The sequence below is a fragment of the Mycteria americana genome, chromosome 3 (genome assembly GCF_035582795.1).
Source record: "Mycteria americana isolate JAX WOST 10 ecotype Jacksonville Zoo and Gardens chromosome 3, USCA_MyAme_1.0, whole genome shotgun sequence".
Classification (NCBI taxonomy): domain Eukaryota; kingdom Metazoa; phylum Chordata; class Aves; order Ciconiiformes; family Ciconiidae; genus Mycteria; species Mycteria americana.
In genome coordinates this window covers 59039811-59060114 of record NC_134367.1, presented here as the reverse complement: position 1 = coordinate 59060114, position 20304 = coordinate 59039811, and the positions used below count along the sequence as shown (strand labels likewise).

Here is a 20304-nt window from a genome sequence, read left to right as displayed (position 1 = left end):
GCCCCAAAGAGCATTAGTTATAATGCCATTGCAATTAGATTTGTAATTAATTATAGTGTTTAATCATTCGTAGCTGGAAAAACTGTTAGTTGTTATGTGGAGTTCAGAAAATCCTTCAGAAACGAACCAAAATAATAAACAAGAAAGCTCAAAAATAACAATAAACCAAAATAAACCAGTAAACGACAGAATAAACAAAACAAACAAAATGAACCAGTAAACAACATAAATAAGCATGACTCTTCTTGACTAACTTCTTTCGTGGGATTACAGTTGTGCCAGGAAGGCCATTCCTCCCCCAGCTGATGGTAGACAAGTTTTTGAAAGTTTGAATCACATGTTTTAGCACCATCAGCAGACAGCAGCAGCTGAATCAATCTTTCCGGTTCTTTGCATGGAGATCCCTGGTGCCTACTTCTCTTTTGTCTTTCTCTTTTTTCTCCTTTTTCTCACTTAAAATGCGACATTTCTCTCTTTTAATAACCATTAATGTTGTTGTTATTTATTTCTAGCTATTCACAAAGAGAAACCTGAAAAGCCAGAAAAACATGAAAAGAAAGCACCTTCTAAAGGTAATGCAGACTATTATTAGATGTTGTACAATTTTAGATTTTTAGAGCCTATATAGTTTGGGGGAGTGTGGAGATGAATATTTAAAGTATAAAGCTCTTCTAGTCCATGCTCTACATTTTTTGGGTGCTCTCATTTTTGCTTGAGCAGGTCTTGATCAGCCCCTGAGTGAAGTCTTGCTCAAAATATATTTCTTGTTCAGTTTTGTTGTTTTGATGCACAGAGGTAATTATGAATCATTCTTGTGCAGCTAAAGAAATAAGTCTATGACTATTATATTTGCATTCCTTGATGTCTTTTTCTCCACAATGGGATTCAGTAATTTGCCTGCAAAGAAGGCTTTCTCTTGTGTATCAGTTTTCAATCTGGTGCAGACCTAATGCAAGACTGTTTACTAACTCTCTCTCTGGGTCTTCCATCATATCCAAAACTAGATTTTCATTTTCTTGCCTTTATTTTTTTGCAATAACATTTTCATTTCAGTACATGATTTGTACTGTCCTCCATGGCAGAAGTGGCTTTGGTTAAGATTTACATATCTACTAATTAACATATATATTCTGAAGCAATATTGTGTATGAGAGGTGATTTGCAGTATTCTTTTGACTGATAGTTCCATCTTTAGCCATGACTTGGACAGGGGGATTTAAAAATCCAATCAGCTTGCCCTATTATGCCATTTTTTAAAGGCTAACATTTATTATTGCTTAACATTTGAATGTTTTTGCTCTGAAGTTTTCTTTTTTTTTTTACGTGCATTGCTTTTTGGAAGCCAGATATTTCTATAATGAAGTTAGGTTTCAGTCTTTGTCTCTTCTTACTTTTACTCAGTTAACTCTTGAAAAAAATACTATGCAATGTATCTTAATATCAATCTGTTATTGCATTCAGATTAATCTCATGATGATGGGACACATGCATTAATTAAGTTTAATTTGAATCTGCTCGGCCAATATAGATTCAAATGTATAAACCAGTCTTTATTGGACTCGACCTTACTCTAAGGAGAAATGTGAAAACAGAAAGCGGGAGCGAAGAAAGACAAAAAGTGGAATGAAGACTTAAAGCCTTAAGAGGCTTTGATAGGTAGCCATTGTCCAGTCGTTCTTTAAAAGGGATATTTGGCCACTTTTTCTACTTTCAGTGTATAACTTGAAAGTGTAGGATTTTTTTATAAAGTGAAGTCACACTGAACTAATCCAGAGAAAATAAATGCCCACGGTATCTGTGTAGATTTGAAAAGTAAATAACTTCCAAGAATCACTGAGATATTCCTAATGAGCAGCCAGCCTGTTTATCCATTTATCTTCTGCTAGCTAACCAAATAATCACTTGGAGCTTTAATGTGTTTAATAGGAGCCATGACTCCAGTCACTGGCTGGAACATTTTATAAAGAATTTGGCCACTTTGTAGCTAGGGGGATTTGCTCCTGCAGTATGACATATAGACATACTACCCGCTCTTGAGTAGTTCCCATGCCATGCAAGTCCCTACGGGTGGACTCAGTGCACTAGGGCACTTGTGGCCTTCAGCGCTCCCTACGGCACATCTACGCCGGCAGCGTGCTGAGCTATCCGTGGCCAGGCTCACCTCCCTTTTGGCTGGGGTCTGCTCTAAACTGGATCAGCTACCAGCAGTGCTGAGGGGCCATTTCTACCACTTGCAGTCCCTAGTAAGTGAGGACGCTCAGGTCCAGGCCAACTTCAGGGAACAGGCGTACTGAAAATCAGGTGGCTACTTCCCCCCCAGTCAGGAGATTTTCACTACGCTCAATAAAAAGACTTAGGGTACTTCTTCAGCCCCTGTTAAAGGCTCCAGAAAGCTTCAGTGATATGAATGCACACGTCATCTAAGAAATAGCTATCTTAAAAAAAAAAGAAAAACAAGTCTAGGTATCAATCATGGCTCATACAGGCAGCAATTCCAGGCTGGAATTCACTTAGAGAGGATGTTGTTATTATGTAGTTATCACTTGAAAGAAGTGTAATTAACTCTCAAGGCTGTTTTGTTCCAGCAATACGTCTGGATGGCAACCAAGAGAGGAAAGATAGAAGTCTCCACATAAAATTTTGACAGCCTTTCTGGGACATAGCAGTGTGTGTGTTTACACAGTGTATCCTGTACAGACATGAACTCACTCGAGCTGGGCTCTGAAGTGAGCACCAGGTTTGTGGCTGGGTTTGTATGACAGTGAGCCCAAGCTAAGAAAAACCCCGCTTTGTAAGATGAATGTAGTCGCTCGGCTTCTTGTTGGCTGGAGCACAAGAAAATCAAGCCCATGTCTGCTCGGAGCTTGAGCAGAGCAAGTCTGTGTCATCTGAAATATGCAGTATAAACATTCCCTACAAAGCTTCAGATCTGTGTGACTGCCTTGTCTTCCGGTTAGGTGAGTCTCAACAGATATTTTGAAGCTTTTTACCCCAGAGTGTGAACCTGAGAAAAAGAAGCAAGAATTTTGCAAACTGAAAAACAGGAATCGAAGAAATATGAAACCTCCAGGGGTGGTGTTGTGTTTTAGGAATATTTTCTCATTCTTTGTGAGTGTTTTTTTCCTAATATATGATTGTGCTCATTTCTAGTAATTCAAAAAGACAAACCTGAAAGACATGAAAAAGCTGAAAAGAAACCTCCTCCCAAAGGTATTTATTTATTTATACTACATTTTTTACTAGAATTTACATTAAAATTCATAAACTTTATTTTATTGGAGCAGAGAATATAATGTATTAGAAAATCAGCTACATGACACTATAATGAAATTAAAATATAATTTGAATTAAAATGTCTGTAGAACATCCAAGGGTGAGTTCTATGCATGATCCCTTTTAAAACCTGTTGAAATTTCAAAGATGAGAATTAAAGGTATGAACTACTATTTCCCTGAAAAAGAAGTAGGCCTATCTGTAAGTGATATGACATATGTATTTTCACTGTATCTAGTTATGGAAATGCTTTCTTCACTAGCCAGCAATATTTGGTCATGCTGTGGCCTTGTTTTTATGTAGGAATTGCCCTTATATAAATATCTGTATTTTGTTTTAGAATAGGTAGAATTATTCAGTTTACATATTGATAAAATCAGTCTAGTCAGCCCAGAGGCTTAATAGAAATAGAAGTCCAGAGCCTTACAGAAGACATGGATTTTGTAGCATTCAAGTTTTGCCTCAAGGATGGAGACCTTTAGAGCTATGAAGAAAACAGAAGTGTGAACATCACACTAAACAGATTAGTTTAAACCATATTCAGTGGCATTTTAAACTACTGTTGGCTTTTCTACTGAAGTGAACTGGAAACACACATATTGTCAGCATCCGTGTCTCAGATGAGAAAACACTGCTGATACATACGAGCAGAAGGAATAGTCCTGGTCTCACCAATCTCCCTGTAGCTTCAGCCACTGATATTTGCAATTGAGTAATAATGTTTGGAAACCTTTTCACTCTGCTGCAGGGCACATCATGAGTTGGCCTGTCTCAGACTAGTCTTTCAGCTTGTGGATTTGGTGTAGAGAGATACTCAAGAACTCAAGACTCCTTGGGCAGAGACCTAGAATAGGTGCATAAAAGCGACCCTTACAAATAGCCACACTTTAAACCAACTACTTTTACAGCTTACAACAGAGTTTAGCTCTTATCTCTGAAGTTATTCAGATTTAGCCTGGAAGTACCTTCCATATTTGTTTGCTTCATGTTCAACATTTGTCTCCCCAGTTCATACCACAAAAGCTAGCATGTTGTCATTAGAAACATTGAATATTATATGCCATAGCCTACTATGCTTAGTATCAGTCAAATACTTGGACAGGACTGAAGACAAAACATGCTTGTATCTCATATTTCTGTCTAAGTCTGTCTGGTTTTGGGGGATTATAGCTTTCATCAGATCTGAGCAAGGTGTTAATGATGAAGAAAGACTCATTACTAATAGCACAAGATAAAATAAATAGTACTGAATATCATTCTGGGGGGAAAGAATGACACTGAAAGCTTGTTCTTTATTACCTGCAGAGGAGAAGAAAGTAAAGAGCGCTAAAGTGGAAGCGAAAGTTAAGAAGGAAGTGAAGGATGGAAAAGGAGAAGTAAAGACAACTGAGAAGGTCAAGCAGGCAGAGACGAAAACAACAGAAGTTGGGCTAATAAAGGCCAAACCGAAAGTTAAGGAGGAGAAAGCTCTTCAGACTGTAACTAAATCGGAAAAGAAAGGTAAACAAAACCAGGAGGAAACAGATGAAGATCTTAAAAAAGTAGTAGGGAAGAAGCAGAGAGAATGACGTTAAAGCTGACAAGGACCAAAGTCCACCCATGAAAAACAAAAGTGCAGCACAAATAAATTCCAGATGAATCTCAGACCGCTAGAAGGAGACTATCGAGAGTAAAACAATTTTAATCTAAATAACCAGAATGTTCTAACTGTTTGCCATGGCTAAAGATTCATTTTAGTTTAAATCCTTCTTTAACAAGGACCAATTTATCTTCAGATTGGCTGGAGTCTTCATGGATTTGCTCAGTAGCATCTTATGTAGTGTATTGCTAGTATAGTTATTTTGGAAAATACAGACCGTCTAATGACCTGTTGGGAATTATGTTTTGTTTCTACATCTGCATATGTTCTCCGTAACAATAAGGAAAGTAGCAGCAGAGGAAGGGAATGTAATACTTTGTATTACATCAGATTATATGAGGCATTGTCATATTGTCAGGTATTGTATGACATAGTGATATACCTGCCCGATGTAATTTGATGTGATCAGCTTCCAAATTTCTCCTAAAAAGGAAAGAAATGCCATTAACCTGGTGAAAGGTAGAAACTAAGTGATAAAACAAAGAATCAACATGCATCAATGCGAAACGCAGGTGTCAACTATATGCTCCTCTTTGTCAGAGTCAGCCTGGGTTCATCCACTCCCAAGTTGCACCGACGGGTCCCCTGATTTCCCTGTGGCTCTTCATGGCATTAGGTACAGTTTTGTATGAATGAAGGCGGCAGGACGTGGCTGTCTGTACACGTTGCCACACTGTAGGCACAGGATTATTCTAACATTAATAGAGGCAGCTCAGCATTGCGTGGCACACCTATCTGATCCTCTCAGCTGATAACCACAGATAAATTATTATACCTGAGCAGCAAAGCAGCCATCCCTGCCTGGATATCTGAATCTGCCCGGGCAGATCGTCTCAGAATTTTGTAGTCATCAGCTCTGGACCCCTTAGGAGTTGCCTAAATTATAAGTTTCTAGAAATCTGAAAGGAGAGATTTTGAGATATAGCCCCCTTTCTGACATGCATAGTGTGCTGAACCAGTATTTTTTAGGATTTATTTGTATTCTAGTTAATTTCGGTTTTTACTTGAAATACTGGAGCCTTTGAGGCATAAAGTCAAAGCAGCATCTTTCATGCTGATTGCTGTGACCAAGGGGAAAGTTCAGCAAATTGCTGAGCTCCGCTTGGGAGGTGAAAATCTCTCTCAGTTTTTGTTTGCTCTGACACAGTTTCAGTGCACAGTGGGATCCACTCCATACTGCTCAGGATAAGGCTCTCAAAAAGCAATGGTGTGCAGATGAGGCACTTTACTCCCTGACAGCAAAATATTTTAAGTAAGTAGGGGTCAAAGATTACAGAGAGCAATAGAGAGTGGTGGTGGCTTTTTGTTTGTTGGTTTGGGTTTTGTGGGGTCTTTTTGCCCCCTCTAACTGGTAAATATTAGCAAAATGATCCATCTGAGCATCAAACATTAACAGATCACTTTGTAAGTCTGCTTTAGAGTGTGACCCCAGTGACTGTGCACCAAACTGTGGCAGCTGAAAATGGGAATGAGCAGCTGGAGTGGGGGAAGAAAGGAGCCTCTTCAACTGCCCTTATCACTGGAGATAGGGCTACACACATTCAGTGAAAGCTTCCTTTTCTACTTTCATCCTTCCTTTTTCCACCATAAGCCACTGCTGCCCAGCTGGATACTCTCAGAAAATTCAGTCCTGTATTTCAGTCCCACTGTGACCCAAGGTGAACATAATTTTGAAGTCAATGTGGTTTTGCCAAGATTTCCTGATCTTGCAATCCTGACTTTTCCTTGCTCAAGGGGGTAGTTCTGCCAGCTTTTCTGCAACAATGTAAAAAATATAACAGTAATCACAGAGGATTTGTTGTGATTTCCCTGCTGTTGCATCATTCCTTACTCAAAATTAAAAAACATAGGTCATCTCCCAGGGTAAATCACATGAGGTCCAGTGACAGAAATATCTATGACCATTTTGATCAATAAGAATCTAGTCCCAAACTTTGATGTGATTTATTAGTACTCAGATGAATATTTGTGCCACTATTACAGAGTTATAAGGTGAAAACTATAGTGCGAAATTCTCTTTTTAACGAGAGGGTTTAAATTAAAATGAATTTTTAGCCATGAAGAGACATTTGGAAAATCATATTCGTTTAAAATTCCTCAGGTTTCGATCTTTGCTGATTGGCAGAATTCCCATGAGCTTGAAGGGGATGTTACAGTGCACCTTTTTATTTCATGTACAGTAGAAATGCTATTTTTGTTATTCAGAGTTTAACATTCTGCCTTCAATTTTTTTTTATAAATCCTGGTTTTCAGGGATTGAGTTACTAAAGAAATTCTATGATGAGAAGATTAATACAAAATCTTTCTTCTCGGGTACAATCAAGATTAAGACTTTTTAAAAAAAGTTTATTCAAATTACATTTCCACCAAAAAAAACCCCCAAAAAAAAATCTCAAAAAAACAAGCCAAACAAAAAAAACCCCAACCCAAACACCCATAATCTATTTTAATCCTGGTTTATATTACTGTGTTTAAAAAATTGATTATTTTAATATCAATGAAATGGTGTGAGCTGCTAGGCCCTCAGGCTATGTCTATGTCATAAATAGAACCAGCACAGGCTTGTGCTCTGTCCTGTGATTGTCCATACAGCTTATGTCCCCAACAGAGTTTTGCCCCATGCCATCTAGCAGTCTTTTGTACAATGACCCAAAGCTGTCCAGGGCCTCTTCCCAATGGACAGAATGGATGAAGGCAGATTGTTTTGGCAAAAGAGGGGTAAGGAAAACTCAGCCTTGTGGGCAAGAGCTGTGCCTTGCCATTTGCTTTCTGGACCAAAGAATTGGCATCGGTCCGTTTTATGTATTAATACTCACTGAGGCCCTATTTGCAAGTGCGTTGAAGTCAATGCGAACACTTTGCTGACTTCAGTGGCTTTAGATGGGCTTACTGAGAGTACAGATTTGTACATACTTGTTTTCTCACACATACGCTGCTACTTTTTTCAGAAAATTAGCACATAGACTTAGGGCAGATATTGCAGCCAAATTGTTTAGATTCCTTAAGGATGGAATCCAAAGCTGGAGCCAGACAGAATGATAAATTTGAATTCCTAAACATGAAAGTAGAAACTATTATGAATAGTCATTAAAGATTTTAAAAGCAGTGTTTATAGCCACAGCCCTGTGCACGTCCTGAAAGGTTTGCCCCAGGTTCTACAATACTGACTAGTATTACCCTCGCTGTCTCAGTAACAGGAAACAGCTGCATGGGTTCCTATAGACTAGTAGAAACAATTGGATATTTGCTGAGCTTGTAAACCCTTTCCTAATTTCTGCAACTGCGTAGGAAATCATGGCTTGAAAGCTGCAGTCCTCCACCTAAGGACTTCTATGGCAGTCAACATAACAGAGCAGTAATCACACAAAATCCTCAGCATCAACTAACACTGATGCTCCAGTGAACTATGTAAGAAAGCAAATAATACAATGAGTGTTATATACTTGGGAACATCATTTTGCATTTAAATGTAACAGTTATGGCATTTTTTAAATTTTAAGTATACCAAAGTCTCCGTAATTTTGTTTTGAAGTTGATAAAGAGAAAGTAAGCGGCTTTGTAGGTGAGTAGGAGAGAGATGCAACAGGAGGTGCAGAGAGGAAGAGATGTAACTTCTGTAGCCTAGGAACTGTGCTAGAACAGTCTAGGACAGATGGATGAATACGCTTAACTCAAGGACAGTTAGGAACTAACTTAGCTAACCAGAGCTGGCATTTAGTCATCAACATTAACTTTCAAAGATAATGTCCCTTAGAGTCCAGTGGGGCAACATGCTTTTTTCTGGCCAACTGGAGAATCCAGCAATAATATTGCAATTCTTTTGCACTGTTGCAACTGGTAACTTTTCTTCACCATTCTTAATATTAGAAACTCTGCTTATGTATAGGAGAAATCAATAGACAATCAACATTTCTGAAATCAGTGTTTCATTTAGATTCAGAAGCCTTAATTTCTGAACAGCATAGTTTTGAGAGAGATATATATACAGATTTAATATATACATATATACATTTGTAAAGATTAGTGTTTGGAAAGTAATTCTGTAGTGAAATGATAAAATTCTGTGGAAAATCTCATTGCTACAGGAGCGTAAGTACACAGAGTTCTCTTCATATTCCCATTCACTAAATGTACATATTGATTATACTGTTAAAACAATATTAACAAAATACTGTGATATAAAACTTTATTGAATTTTTCTATCACCTGGCTGCGACTATTTGAAATGGATCTTCAAGGATAAGAAAAAGTCTTTGTGACTTGTGGCCAGGCAGCAGTTTGCACAGTACTTGTGCGTGGGGTCAGGACGTATGCCAAAACTGAGGCTGGGCACTGCTGACCTGGGGCCCTTGCAGTGCCCCGCCGGCCCAGAAGAAGAGTTGGCAGCTCTGGCATTGGTAGCTCTGAAGTTCTTGGCTGGGAGGCTTGAATTAGATCTGGACAATAAATTGTATCTTTCTGAACATGTGAATTACTTGGAGGCCAGGAAAAAAACCCAAACATATAAGTAAGGCTATCCCTGAAATGTGTCTTTGCGCTGCCAAGCTTTATCTTCACTGTTAAATGGAAACATTCTAAATTTGCTTTCTTCATTACTCTTTTTTTCCTTTTTGCTCTGTTAGATCAATATGCATTCTGTCGCTATGTGATTGACATGTTTGCGCAAGGGGATTTTTATCCAGGTACTTTCCTACATCATTGAACTCTGTTCTAATATTCTTCTGTTTCCCTGAGAGTTTCTGCTCCTTTATGTATTAAAAGTGTGTTTTGTATTGTTGAAAGGTCTCACAAGTGCAACAAAGAGTGTGCAAATAGTTTTAATAAAGCATAAGAGCTAATGGCTGTATTATTAAAGCTTTTAATTTTCTGTCTACAGTGCATGAATTAAAATTAAGGTTATGTTAAAAGTAGAGTCAAAGGAAAGCTATAGAAATTGCTAAAATTTTCCATGCTTTTTTTGGCTGAGTTGCAAGAGGAAGGAGCTTATTGTTAATAGCTTATTGGGTTTTTTCCCCACAAATAGCAAGCCTTAACCCCAGAATGCTTCAAAAATAGAATTGCCATTGCTGTTCTTAGTATATAAAATATTTTAGCTGATCCATCACTTCTGTGCTTTGTCTCCTCTCTTCCCACATCTCCATGCTCATCTGTTCTAACACAGACACTTAATTCTTACCCAAAAAAAGAAGCTAGAGCTACTGATGATAACTGAGTATCATCTCATAATATTAAGTCGATCTACCTTATTTAATGGACACTCTTCCTTCTGAAATCCAGTGCAAGAGGACATACTATAGAGATGACATAATCCTAGGAATGATAATCAATGATATTTATGAAAAGAGTCAAGGATAGAATATTTAAGGACACACTAAGCCTTACAAGCTTTGTTTAGCCAGCTGTTTGCTCAAGAAGCTCTCCACTGGCACTTCTCTGAACTGGATGCGTTTTCTTATCTCTGCCTTGTGTCTTGGGTCCTCTCTTGACATGCCCAGGTCCAGTCAGAGCTGGGAAGTCCTAAGGATGTAGCTGAGAAACAAAGACTCTCAAAATGGAGAGAGGGAGGACACACATTTTTGTGGAGGGAAAATGAACAAGCTTGGGATTTTGGAGGGAGAGGATTTGTATGGCCTGTTCTCAAAGAGTGACATGGAGAAAAAGGGGGTGCCATTAAAAGAGAGCAAAGTATTATATCACCTCTAGGACTTTTAAAGACCGCCAGTTATAAACAGAGGGACTGGTCTAGGCTAAGAGTGGGAGAAAGGTTAGCAAAACCTTCCAGAGACCTTCAGTTATGCTTTGATTTAAAAAATAACCCCCTGTACCAGCTGTGATTCACCCAGTTTCTGTCTTTACACAGATGTACCATTAATAAATCACAACACAAAGACTTGCATGGAGATCTTCAAGATCTCTCTTATAGTTCTCCTGACATTTGCAAGCAGCTTTGACACATGTCAGAGCCCTTTTTTGCAGATGGCTCCCTGGGTTGTTTGTCACTCTCCTAAGGCAGAGCAATCATGCTGTGGGAGGGGAGTTTTGGAGAAGACTGCTCTTCAGTTTTGACCTTTCCAGCTACAAGGAAACTGGGAAGACCATGAAGGGGAGCAGGGAGATAGAGAGCAAAGTCTGTAATGACTTGAATTTCAGAAGATACAAGATAGAACCGTCTGCTCTTGCCTCCCAATGTTTGTCTTGTGTCATTTCAGTGTGCTATGACAGAGTTGTGCTAAGAAACAGCTGAAAAATGTTCAATGGTCATTGCATGGTCAGCTGGCCTTACAGGTGAACGACTAGGGTGACAGCTTGAGGCCCCAGAAAGCGGAAAAAAGTCATAAAGCAGCTTAAATCATCTGATTTATAGGTGAAAAGGAAGAGGACAGCCCCTTAACTTAGGGGTCTCCAAAAGTCCACCCGTGGCTCCACCTGTCAAGCAACTGCTTTTTGACCCGCTAAGTCATTTGTCGACATCTGAAGTTAAATAGTGTGAATAGTTGTTGTGATGGAGCCTGATACATTTTTGTGGGAGGTAAAATAAAGCATTGCCTTCAAAACAAGCTTTAGTCAGCCCACAAGATGTGAAAGGCAATGCTGAAACATCCAGACCGTGTCTCTGAGAAGCAAGGTAAAGGCCAGGTACACCCAGCTTTGTGCTTTTTATAGAAATCATTGAGGAGAGTGCCACCAAACACTGCTCAGTTAGCGTTTGTTACTGCCTTTCTCCGGCAACGTGCTCATTTCACACTGGCCTTTGTGAACTGAAATATTACTGTAATTCATTTTCTTGAATAGATAGATGTGGGGAAAACACCAGCACACTAAGTCCCTTTAATAACTCTAATATCCAATTAGCTTTAAAATTTGCTATATTTTATCCTTTTATCAGTTTATATATTTTATGGTAAATTACATCGTCCAAACAAAGAGATCTGAGTGCAATTCAGCTAAGGAATTTCATTACAGTCACCCTGACACTGCAATACTTTCAAACCAGGAATCATTTCTGTCAATCCCAATATTGCCATTAGTGAAGGAGAAAAAACACATCTTTCTCATAGAAAATTCTTTCACATAGGTATATTGGCTTTTTGTAGGATTGTTTACACCAAATATGAATTTCCGTCTTCTTGAGCTTATAAGAGTAGTGTCCCACTCATTGGATTCCTTAGGCACAATATATGGATTTATAATGTCAGTAATAACAATACTATTCAGTATTTATTCTTTGATAGTATTTTTTAAATATTTGTATTATTGAAAAATTTGTATTCATTACTGGCAACATTAGATTATTTTAGGTTTATATAAATTTTGTGCAAGAATTTATAGCAAAGTAGACCATTTAAGATGGCATTTTATAATGATGAAATAATTAAAAGTAAAACTTAGATCCTTGGGTTTCATTAATTAGATACACTTTTCAAAATACATCAATTAATACGTTTTGACAGTCGTCTGAACAATCTGTTGGAGGTCAGTTAATGCTCTTGTGTTGATTTTAACAAATGAGGCTGAAATGTTGTTCATTTACTCAAAGTTTTGTCATGTTACTGCAGACTTAGCTTTAAAAAATTAATGAGACGTATGTAAACTGTACACAGCGAATTCATAGGAAGCCATAGAAGGGGGAATTCTTGCTAAGCTACTTCATGAAGCATTAGCTAGTTTTCTCTGGCCAGCATTTGTCCCTGATACTGACTAATTTCATGTAATCCTTCTGTAAATTGCAATAACTATATCAATATCAATTAACATCAGAGACTTCTATTTTACTTTTTATAAAATAAAAGTATCTGAGGTTCTCAGCCCTTTACAATAGATATCAGTGGAGTTTTAGCCATAAACTCAGATTGGTTTTGCTAAACCAGATGTCCATCTCATGAATATCATGACTGCAACAGTGACCTACCCTGGATTCTACTGAGACATTTATAGATAGCCCTCTTGAGCTCTACTGTATACAGTATAAAAAAATTGCTTTCTGATTTTATCTGATGAAGTATGGAGCTTGAGAATATTTTTTACTTTCTATCTAACATGCATGTGATAAGTAACAATTTCTCAGAGGGACGGCTGAACCACCTTTCCTCCAAAGGATAGATTTTCTGATCTTATTTATCCCTGGACTACGTTTTCTCAGCCAAGTACGGGCAGTACTGTCTCAGCATTAACAAATTGCTCTGTCCAAATTGCTTTGTACTCCTTTTGGCTGCCTGTAAATGAAAAATTAATATGCACTTCTTCCAGGGTTAATTTTCCAAGTTTTACTTTTAAAACTTTAAAACCTAAAGAGGAAAGCTTGTTTTTCAAGAGATGCTGGGACACATTGGTTCTGACTGGCACCTCTATTCTTCTACTGGCACTGGTATTTCTGAGGTCCAAGGTAGCCTTTCTGATACAGAAGGCCACTGACTTTCTTCTGTCCAGTTTCATGGATATAGTCTATTCCATGTATTTGATAATTTATTTGATATTCCTGAATTTTTTTCTGAGTAATATTTCTAGTGTTCTTATTCATATTTTTATATTTTCTTGGTAGGAGAAAAGGTTCTAATTTAGTAGAGACCTTTAACTTGATTTCCATAACTATTTTTTTGCCCTTAGAGAGTTTGAAAACCTCACCCATGTGGATGGATTTCAGGGACGCTAGTTGGTCACTCTTTTACCACGTAGCACATGCTTCCCTAAGTTAACTGGATCTGCTCTATTTTTCCCACCTCTGCCATACTCCTGTTTTACCACTCCTCCCCTGCTTCCCCTACAATGTTTGCCAGCTTGCTATACATTTGCATTTTCCAAACTACTCTGGCAGATCAAGGATTTGTTCCAAGGAAATGCCTTTTTTATTTTGCAGCTACCTAAAGTGGATTCTTGCATGTCTGTTTTTCTGCATGCCCACCTCAGCACGTGGTTGTGCATGCTGCATACTGCTGAATTAGGAGTGATAAGCATCTCTTGGGTATTTGGTCATACTGTATATTTATGGTCAGATTTTGTTTTCATTTTAATCACTCGGAAGTTTATCTTACATGCATAGTTTTACTGTGTTCTAGTTTTGGTTAAACAACTTGCATTTCACAGTACACTGGACTCACTACTGGATGATCTTTACAGTTACCTAACTGACAAAAAAGACAGTGGGAGCACAGATGTGATATTATTGTCCATTTAGCCTATCTAAAATCTTTGCACTGAAGCAGCCAGTTACCCTATGGAGCTTATACCACTACATGACTGTTCCAAATAATAGCTAGACTGCAAAGGAATGTGGCCATACCATTTCCTTTCATCAGTTTACCCTCGTCTGTTTATTGTCTATTTCCATGCCAGGGTCTAAAAGCCAAAGTGATGTAGACGATTTTGCTAATCTTACACTGTTGAAAAAATATTTGCCTTGGAGAAATTCATCAGGATTTCTGACACGTTTACATGGCAAGAGTGTATCCTACAGGGTAAAACAATCATCCCACCTTCTCATTAAAAAATCATCGAAGACTCACCCTTTGCACATGTGCTCATGAAAAAAGAAAAAAAAATATAACAAACATAGACAGTTAAGAAATTCAGACAAATTGTGGTGAGAGTCCATAGGGAACACTAGAGTCTGCTTGGTCCCAGGAAGAAGTGACAGACTGAATGTCCTTCATGTCTACAACGTTCTTCCAGGGCTTGTCTCTTCTCTTCCATTGTCAAGAAGTATTCAGTCAAAGAGCAGGAATTATTGTTATTGCACAATGGGGTAAGAGAATTCCAAGACATTGGATATGATACTTGCCATTTAATATCCAAAAAGATTCATGGAGGTACTGGTATAAAAGTACCTCAATATTGCAAGATCATGGAGTATATTACTGCAAAAAAACTGAGAGAATGAAGTGCCTAATTTTGAAAGTAAAAATGCCTGTATTTGCTGTGGGTGGGCTGTAGCACTGGAGTTGAACACTTGCCCTCTGCTGTTCAGATAGCAAAACGCTTTAGGCTCTTGAACTATTTTTAAGTGTCACTCCTACTTGATTAAAGACTAGAATGTGTTGTGGATATATAAATGACAGGGTGTAACTTTTCACCTTGTTACATTATATTTACATGGGGACAACTCTGATACCAGTGTAGTTTCTCTGGGGATATATTTCATGCAGTGTAATAAAAAAACCAGTCATAATAAATAAGAAAGTAGTATGTTATTTGCTTCTTGTTTGGAGAAATTCAGCATAACAAAATGTGGACCGAGTTACAGGCTTTCACATTTGAGAGAGAATGCTAGACAATATTTTTTTTTTTTCTGTGGAGAGATGCTTTCTGATGCTACCTACTCAATAGCCCTCTGCCCTACAATAGAAAACAAGCAAACCAGATATTTGTTTTAGTGAAATGCTAAAGGGAGAGTTTGGGAGCTGTGAAACTTTTCCAGTTTTACTTTTTAAACAGGAAAGGTACGTAAGAACTAACATGTCTTCTCCCTCTGAGGGCAGTACTGTACCCCAAAATTTGCAGACACTCATCTGGATTCATCTTCAGAGTTGATGATAGTTAATTGTCAGTTTATAAAAAAGTTGTTCATGTGATGAAACACTTGTCGACACATTTGTTTCTGCTGATGACATAAATGGAGATGATTGAACGACAGAAGCATTTATTCCTCTAGTAATCTCCTGGGAGAGTTCTGAATACTTTTCAAACAGTCTGAAAGGAAAGAAGTAATGAAGAGTAATTTAAAATATATGTATGAGAAACTGAAAATTAAGTTTTAATTCTTCAAAAAATTCTAACTAATTTATTAATGTGCAATCCTTGCAACAGTTTTAGCTGTCATTTGGAATATAAATATTGCTTCTTTACATTTCTGTTCAGTTATGTAAAACTATGAGAAGACATCCACTGATGTAATTTTAATGAGGTTCTTGTCTACGACTCCCCTCTCACCCCAAAAGCTGTGTCTATTTGGTCAAACTCTGGAATGACATTGATCTCTTAATGGGGACTTTATCAGCACACAGTCCTGATGCCGTCCCACAGAGGCAGAACAGCTATCCATTATTCCCTGTTTATATCATCCCACCATGAATCAGAGCCAGATGCTGGCATGCAAAGCTGCATCTGTCAACACTCTTATGGCACTTTATTGTAACTTTGCCAAAAAAATTTCAAACGACTTTCACTCTCTCAGAAGCAGCTACCCAGGGAATGCGTGGTATTCTGCTTCCGTAGAGAGAAACGGATCTCTTTCTTTGATAGTTCACTGCAAGCCACTCTGAGGAGTCAGAATTATGTGATACAAAAGAAAGCCAAAACCTTTGCTCATGTAAATGAGTCTAAATTCTGGATTTTAATGGAAATAAACTAATCTAATCTATGAAGGCAGAGAGGCTAGACTAACAAAAGTATTCTCACACTTGCATTATATTTTATTACTACTATTTCATATTATAACCTTTTCATATAGTTCAGTAATCAAGTTTCAAAATCAGGTGTCATTTCAAAAGATTCACCAACAATGTCTGAAAAAAAGCTAGATATGTTGTAGAGGATCATCGAAAGACTCAACCACTTTAGTTTTGAAAAGTAAGCTATTTAGAAAGTAAAGGCAAAAGTTAAATGCCAAAAAAAAAAAAAAAAAGAGCTAATAATAACCAAACTGAGTTTCATATTAAAAAGGTAAGAATAAGTTTAAGCAGTGACCTTGTAAAATAGTTATTACATTTAATGACTCATTGTCATCCCTGATTTCCAGTTAGAATTATTACAACAAATACTGATGGCATTTCAAGTAGGTTAAAAAATGGAAGCATTATAGAGCTACACAACCCTTCTTCAGTACTCAATATCATTGTCAGAAGTGAATTCAATATGAAAAATATTTGCAGAAAATTATTTAAGACAAAAGTAGTTTTATTCATATTTTTGAGGCATAGTTGGCAAGGAAACAATTTAGAAACCTAAAAACCATAAGTTCCAAATGTCAGCCTATAAGAGCATATGTTTCTTTCTTAGAGTTTGGATGGCTTTGAGTATGGGGAAAAATACAATTCCCAAAAGGAAGCGCCTCCTTTTCAAGCCTAGATTTATTAGCTTTTAAAAATCATTATATTGCAAAGGAACTCAGACAATGATTATGTGTATTGCAGATTTTGCTGACAGTATTTCTATTTGGAACACACATAGGATTAGTTACCTGAAGGGATGGGATACAATTGTCGATAGAACTGAGATTACATTATAAGCAATGTTGGTCGAAAAAACTATCACTGAAGTCAGCTACATATAGCTCTGACGAACTTCAGCTGGTAGGGTTCAAAACTTGCCATAACAGATTATTCTTCCAGTAAAGATGGTTAGTTTAGGCAAAATGTTTCAGCCATTCCCAACACTTAGAAAGATTATTTTGTGTTGACCATTTAAAATTTGTCTCCTTCAGTCCTTCCCTTTCAAATGTTCTAATTGTTCCTAAACTAGCGAAAAGTGGGACTCGCTAAAAGGCTTGACTTGTTTCACAGGTTGGAACATCTGCTCAGCAACATGCTGTTAGCAAATAGCATAGTCAAAAAAGGTTTAGGATTATCTACATGAACCCACATATGTACCCCTTGGTTCTGTCATTTTCTAATGTTGGAGAGCAAGCTTGACCTGTAGAAAGATTTCGGTGTTGTAACCCTGACCACTACAAAATCTGTATTTTAAATACTTATCAACCTAATAGTCTCTGAAGACCTTAACCAACTGCTTAATCTCCTTACACAATGCCTGGGAAGCTATAAAGACCATCGTGGAGTTGCTTAAGCCAACCAAGCCAGCCAACTACATCTTAAATGCCAACCATTTCAGGAAACTAGGAACTTACATGGGTTACAAGCGAACATCTGTCTTTGACGAGACATGACAACCCACAATCTTCTCCTTCAGTTAGTTGTATAAGCCCAGGTTATATATCTCTAAAATATATATATTTCTGAAATTATAAGTGAGCTAATGAATTCATTACCTTTAGAATATACTCCTGAAACTGTCTTAGGGAAGTTAACCACCACACAACGAGTCTCTCTCAACTTTAGTAGAAGAGCAAGTAGCTGAGATCTATGTTACTGTACCTTTAAACACCTCCTGACGCTGCATACAGTGAAACATCATGAAGAAGGAAAAATGTATACTGAAGGGCTTCCAGTTTTCTTCTGAATTTTTCATTAACAAGGCAAAACCTATAGCTCCATTATGGGACTGAGAAAAGTTACTCTCCTCATCCAAATATAGACTCTTTGTTGTCTCTGCTGGAAAATGATGAAGCTCAGTTTTAACAACAGAAACAGTACCCGGTCGCCATACCGCACAGATAAGAAGAGCGTAGACAGGATCTACAAATGCTTTGACAATATACATTCCATCATGAAGCATTTCCAGCTTAGCAATAATTCTTCACCTCTTCCGCTGTGAGAACATGCAATGTAGAGGACAAAAGAGTGTTCAGCTGTGGCCTAAGCAGCATGTGCTCTCCCTGCCTTCCTTATGTCCACTTCCTTCTGCATCTACTCTGCAGCCACTGTGACAGTTAGCTGTGGCAGGTCCATTCCTTTTGCCATTCTCTGTCCAGGCACTTCTTTCTTTTGCCACCCACTTTCTTTTTGCATGTATCTGCTTTGTCAAAAAAGACATGCAACTTACTGACATATACCTAGAATGAGTCAAGACTAATTTATTTTTTCTGCATCAGGAAATGCTATTCTTCCCTCAGGTACTTCACTTTTCTTATTCTTGTTTCACTTTGTCCTTCAATACACTCAGTATTATCTGACAGAGTAAACAGCACATAGAGTTCAAAAGGCATTCGATGCCCATACACATTAAACTTAAACAATTCTTTTATCTTTTTTTTTTAGTTAAGCTTGACAACAAAATCCTTTCTCTCTGTGTGATATTCATTCATATAATTGCTGGGGGTTTGGGGAGTACTGCGTTACTAGGCAGCAGTTACAGTGTAAAAAAATCATGCACGGCTCTTGATTTTAGTCCTGGAATATTTTGGTGGCATGTAGTGTGATCTTTATGTAGAACTGCAAAATGAGATGTTTGCAATTCATTGCACCTCACTTAGATACCCAAAAGTTAATTGCCGAACTTTAACCTTTAGCTGTGTTTATAGCCAATGGTATGAAATGGAGGCCTCCAGAGGACAATTTCATCCTAAAAAAGATGCCTAAGATAGAAAAGATGAATCACCCTTTGAAGGTACCAATTTCTCTCCATTGACTATAAATGGATCCCTTGGGTGACTTATCTAGATTTAACTGTCTAAAAGTTAACTTTTAAATGTCTGGTTGAGAAAAAGCCTACATACATTCAAGAAGTATGCTAAAAATCTGCAAGCAAGGATTTCACTCAAATGAAGACCTGAAATAATGTTTTCTATAAGATTTCAAATGGTATCATCAGGAGCAGCTGCTGGCTCAGCCAAGAAACCAGAAGTGCCACTCTGAAAAGTATGAATAGCAATAATAGCATTACTATAGCATTTTTGGAGTGAGAGAAGGGGAAAAGGAAGAAATGTAGAGGGAAATATTTTCTTGAATATATATGGAGGGCATTCCCTGTCCAAATGTGGCAAACAAAAGAAGCCTAATTAATTTTAGTGTCAGAACAAAGCCCCCAGTTTTTATAGCTTCCACTTTCATAGAATGTAAGCTTTGGAATTTTTAGTTGCTGTATGCTTACAACATTCAGTTTTGGGGGTTTTTTAGAAAATTTCTGTTATATCCATTTATAGGTGAAATAGAAAGGCATGGTAAGTTAAGTCAGTTTCCCAAAAATCATAGAGGAGGCCCTGAGCACAAGGGTTAGAACTCATGACAGTGAATCCCAGGACTCTTTGTCCTAAAAATAACCTCCCTATAGGAAAGAGGATCTTTCCTGGGAAAAGGAAAGGGAAGGAAGAATCAGAAGTTACCAAAATGTGGTTGGTTTAAAGTAATCATTATCTCCAGTATTATGGGGTTTTTGTTCCAGTATTTCCCATAATTCTTCCTACTCTTTGTGCAAAACCAGCAGCTTTAGTTGAAATTGTTTCAACCTGAAACAGTTCAGGCCATGTATTCTGTCTTGCTTTAGAAACCACAGCTGCTGAGGAGTATTGCATCAAGCCTAACATCACCATATGTTTTAAAGGATGTAAATTTTAGCCTCAAATGTCAATATTTTTTTTTACTATCACTATGACATAATCTTGTCATTCCCAAAAATATTACAGCCATGGCACTTTTAGAAGAAAGAGAAAGCTCACTGAGTTTCTTAATTACACAGAGCCTAACTTTCAGAGATATTAGATACTTAACGCCTACCTAATAGTTCTCATTGATTTCAGTGGGAGTGAGCAGCAGGAGTTAGTAGCCAACACCTCAACACTTTTG

At 37.6% G+C, this 20304-nt stretch overlaps 1 protein-coding gene and 1 long non-coding RNA gene across 2 annotated transcripts in view; one reads left to right on the top strand and one right to left on the bottom strand.

The window, feature by feature from the left end:
* Nucleotides 1-20304, top strand: part of TRDN (triadin) — a 234906-nt gene that overhangs the window by 73998 nt on the left and 140604 nt on the right. Inside the window, exons 9-12 of the mRNA XM_075498662.1 lie at nucleotides 513-572; nucleotides 3151-3210; nucleotides 4579-4773; nucleotides 9535-9594. Of these exons, the coding sequence (XP_075354777.1) occupies nucleotides 513-572; nucleotides 3151-3210; nucleotides 4579-4773; nucleotides 9535-9594 (375 nt within the window). The remainder of the gene's footprint in view (nucleotides 1-512; nucleotides 573-3150; nucleotides 3211-4578; nucleotides 4774-9534; nucleotides 9595-20304) is intronic.
* Nucleotides 15557-20304, bottom strand: part of LOC142408315 (uncharacterized) — a 33885-nt gene continuing 29137 nt past the window's right edge. The window contains exon 3 of the long non-coding RNA XR_012775247.1: nucleotides 15557-15595. This is a non-coding gene — a long non-coding RNA (uncharacterized LOC142408315). The remainder of the gene's footprint in view (nucleotides 15596-20304) is intronic.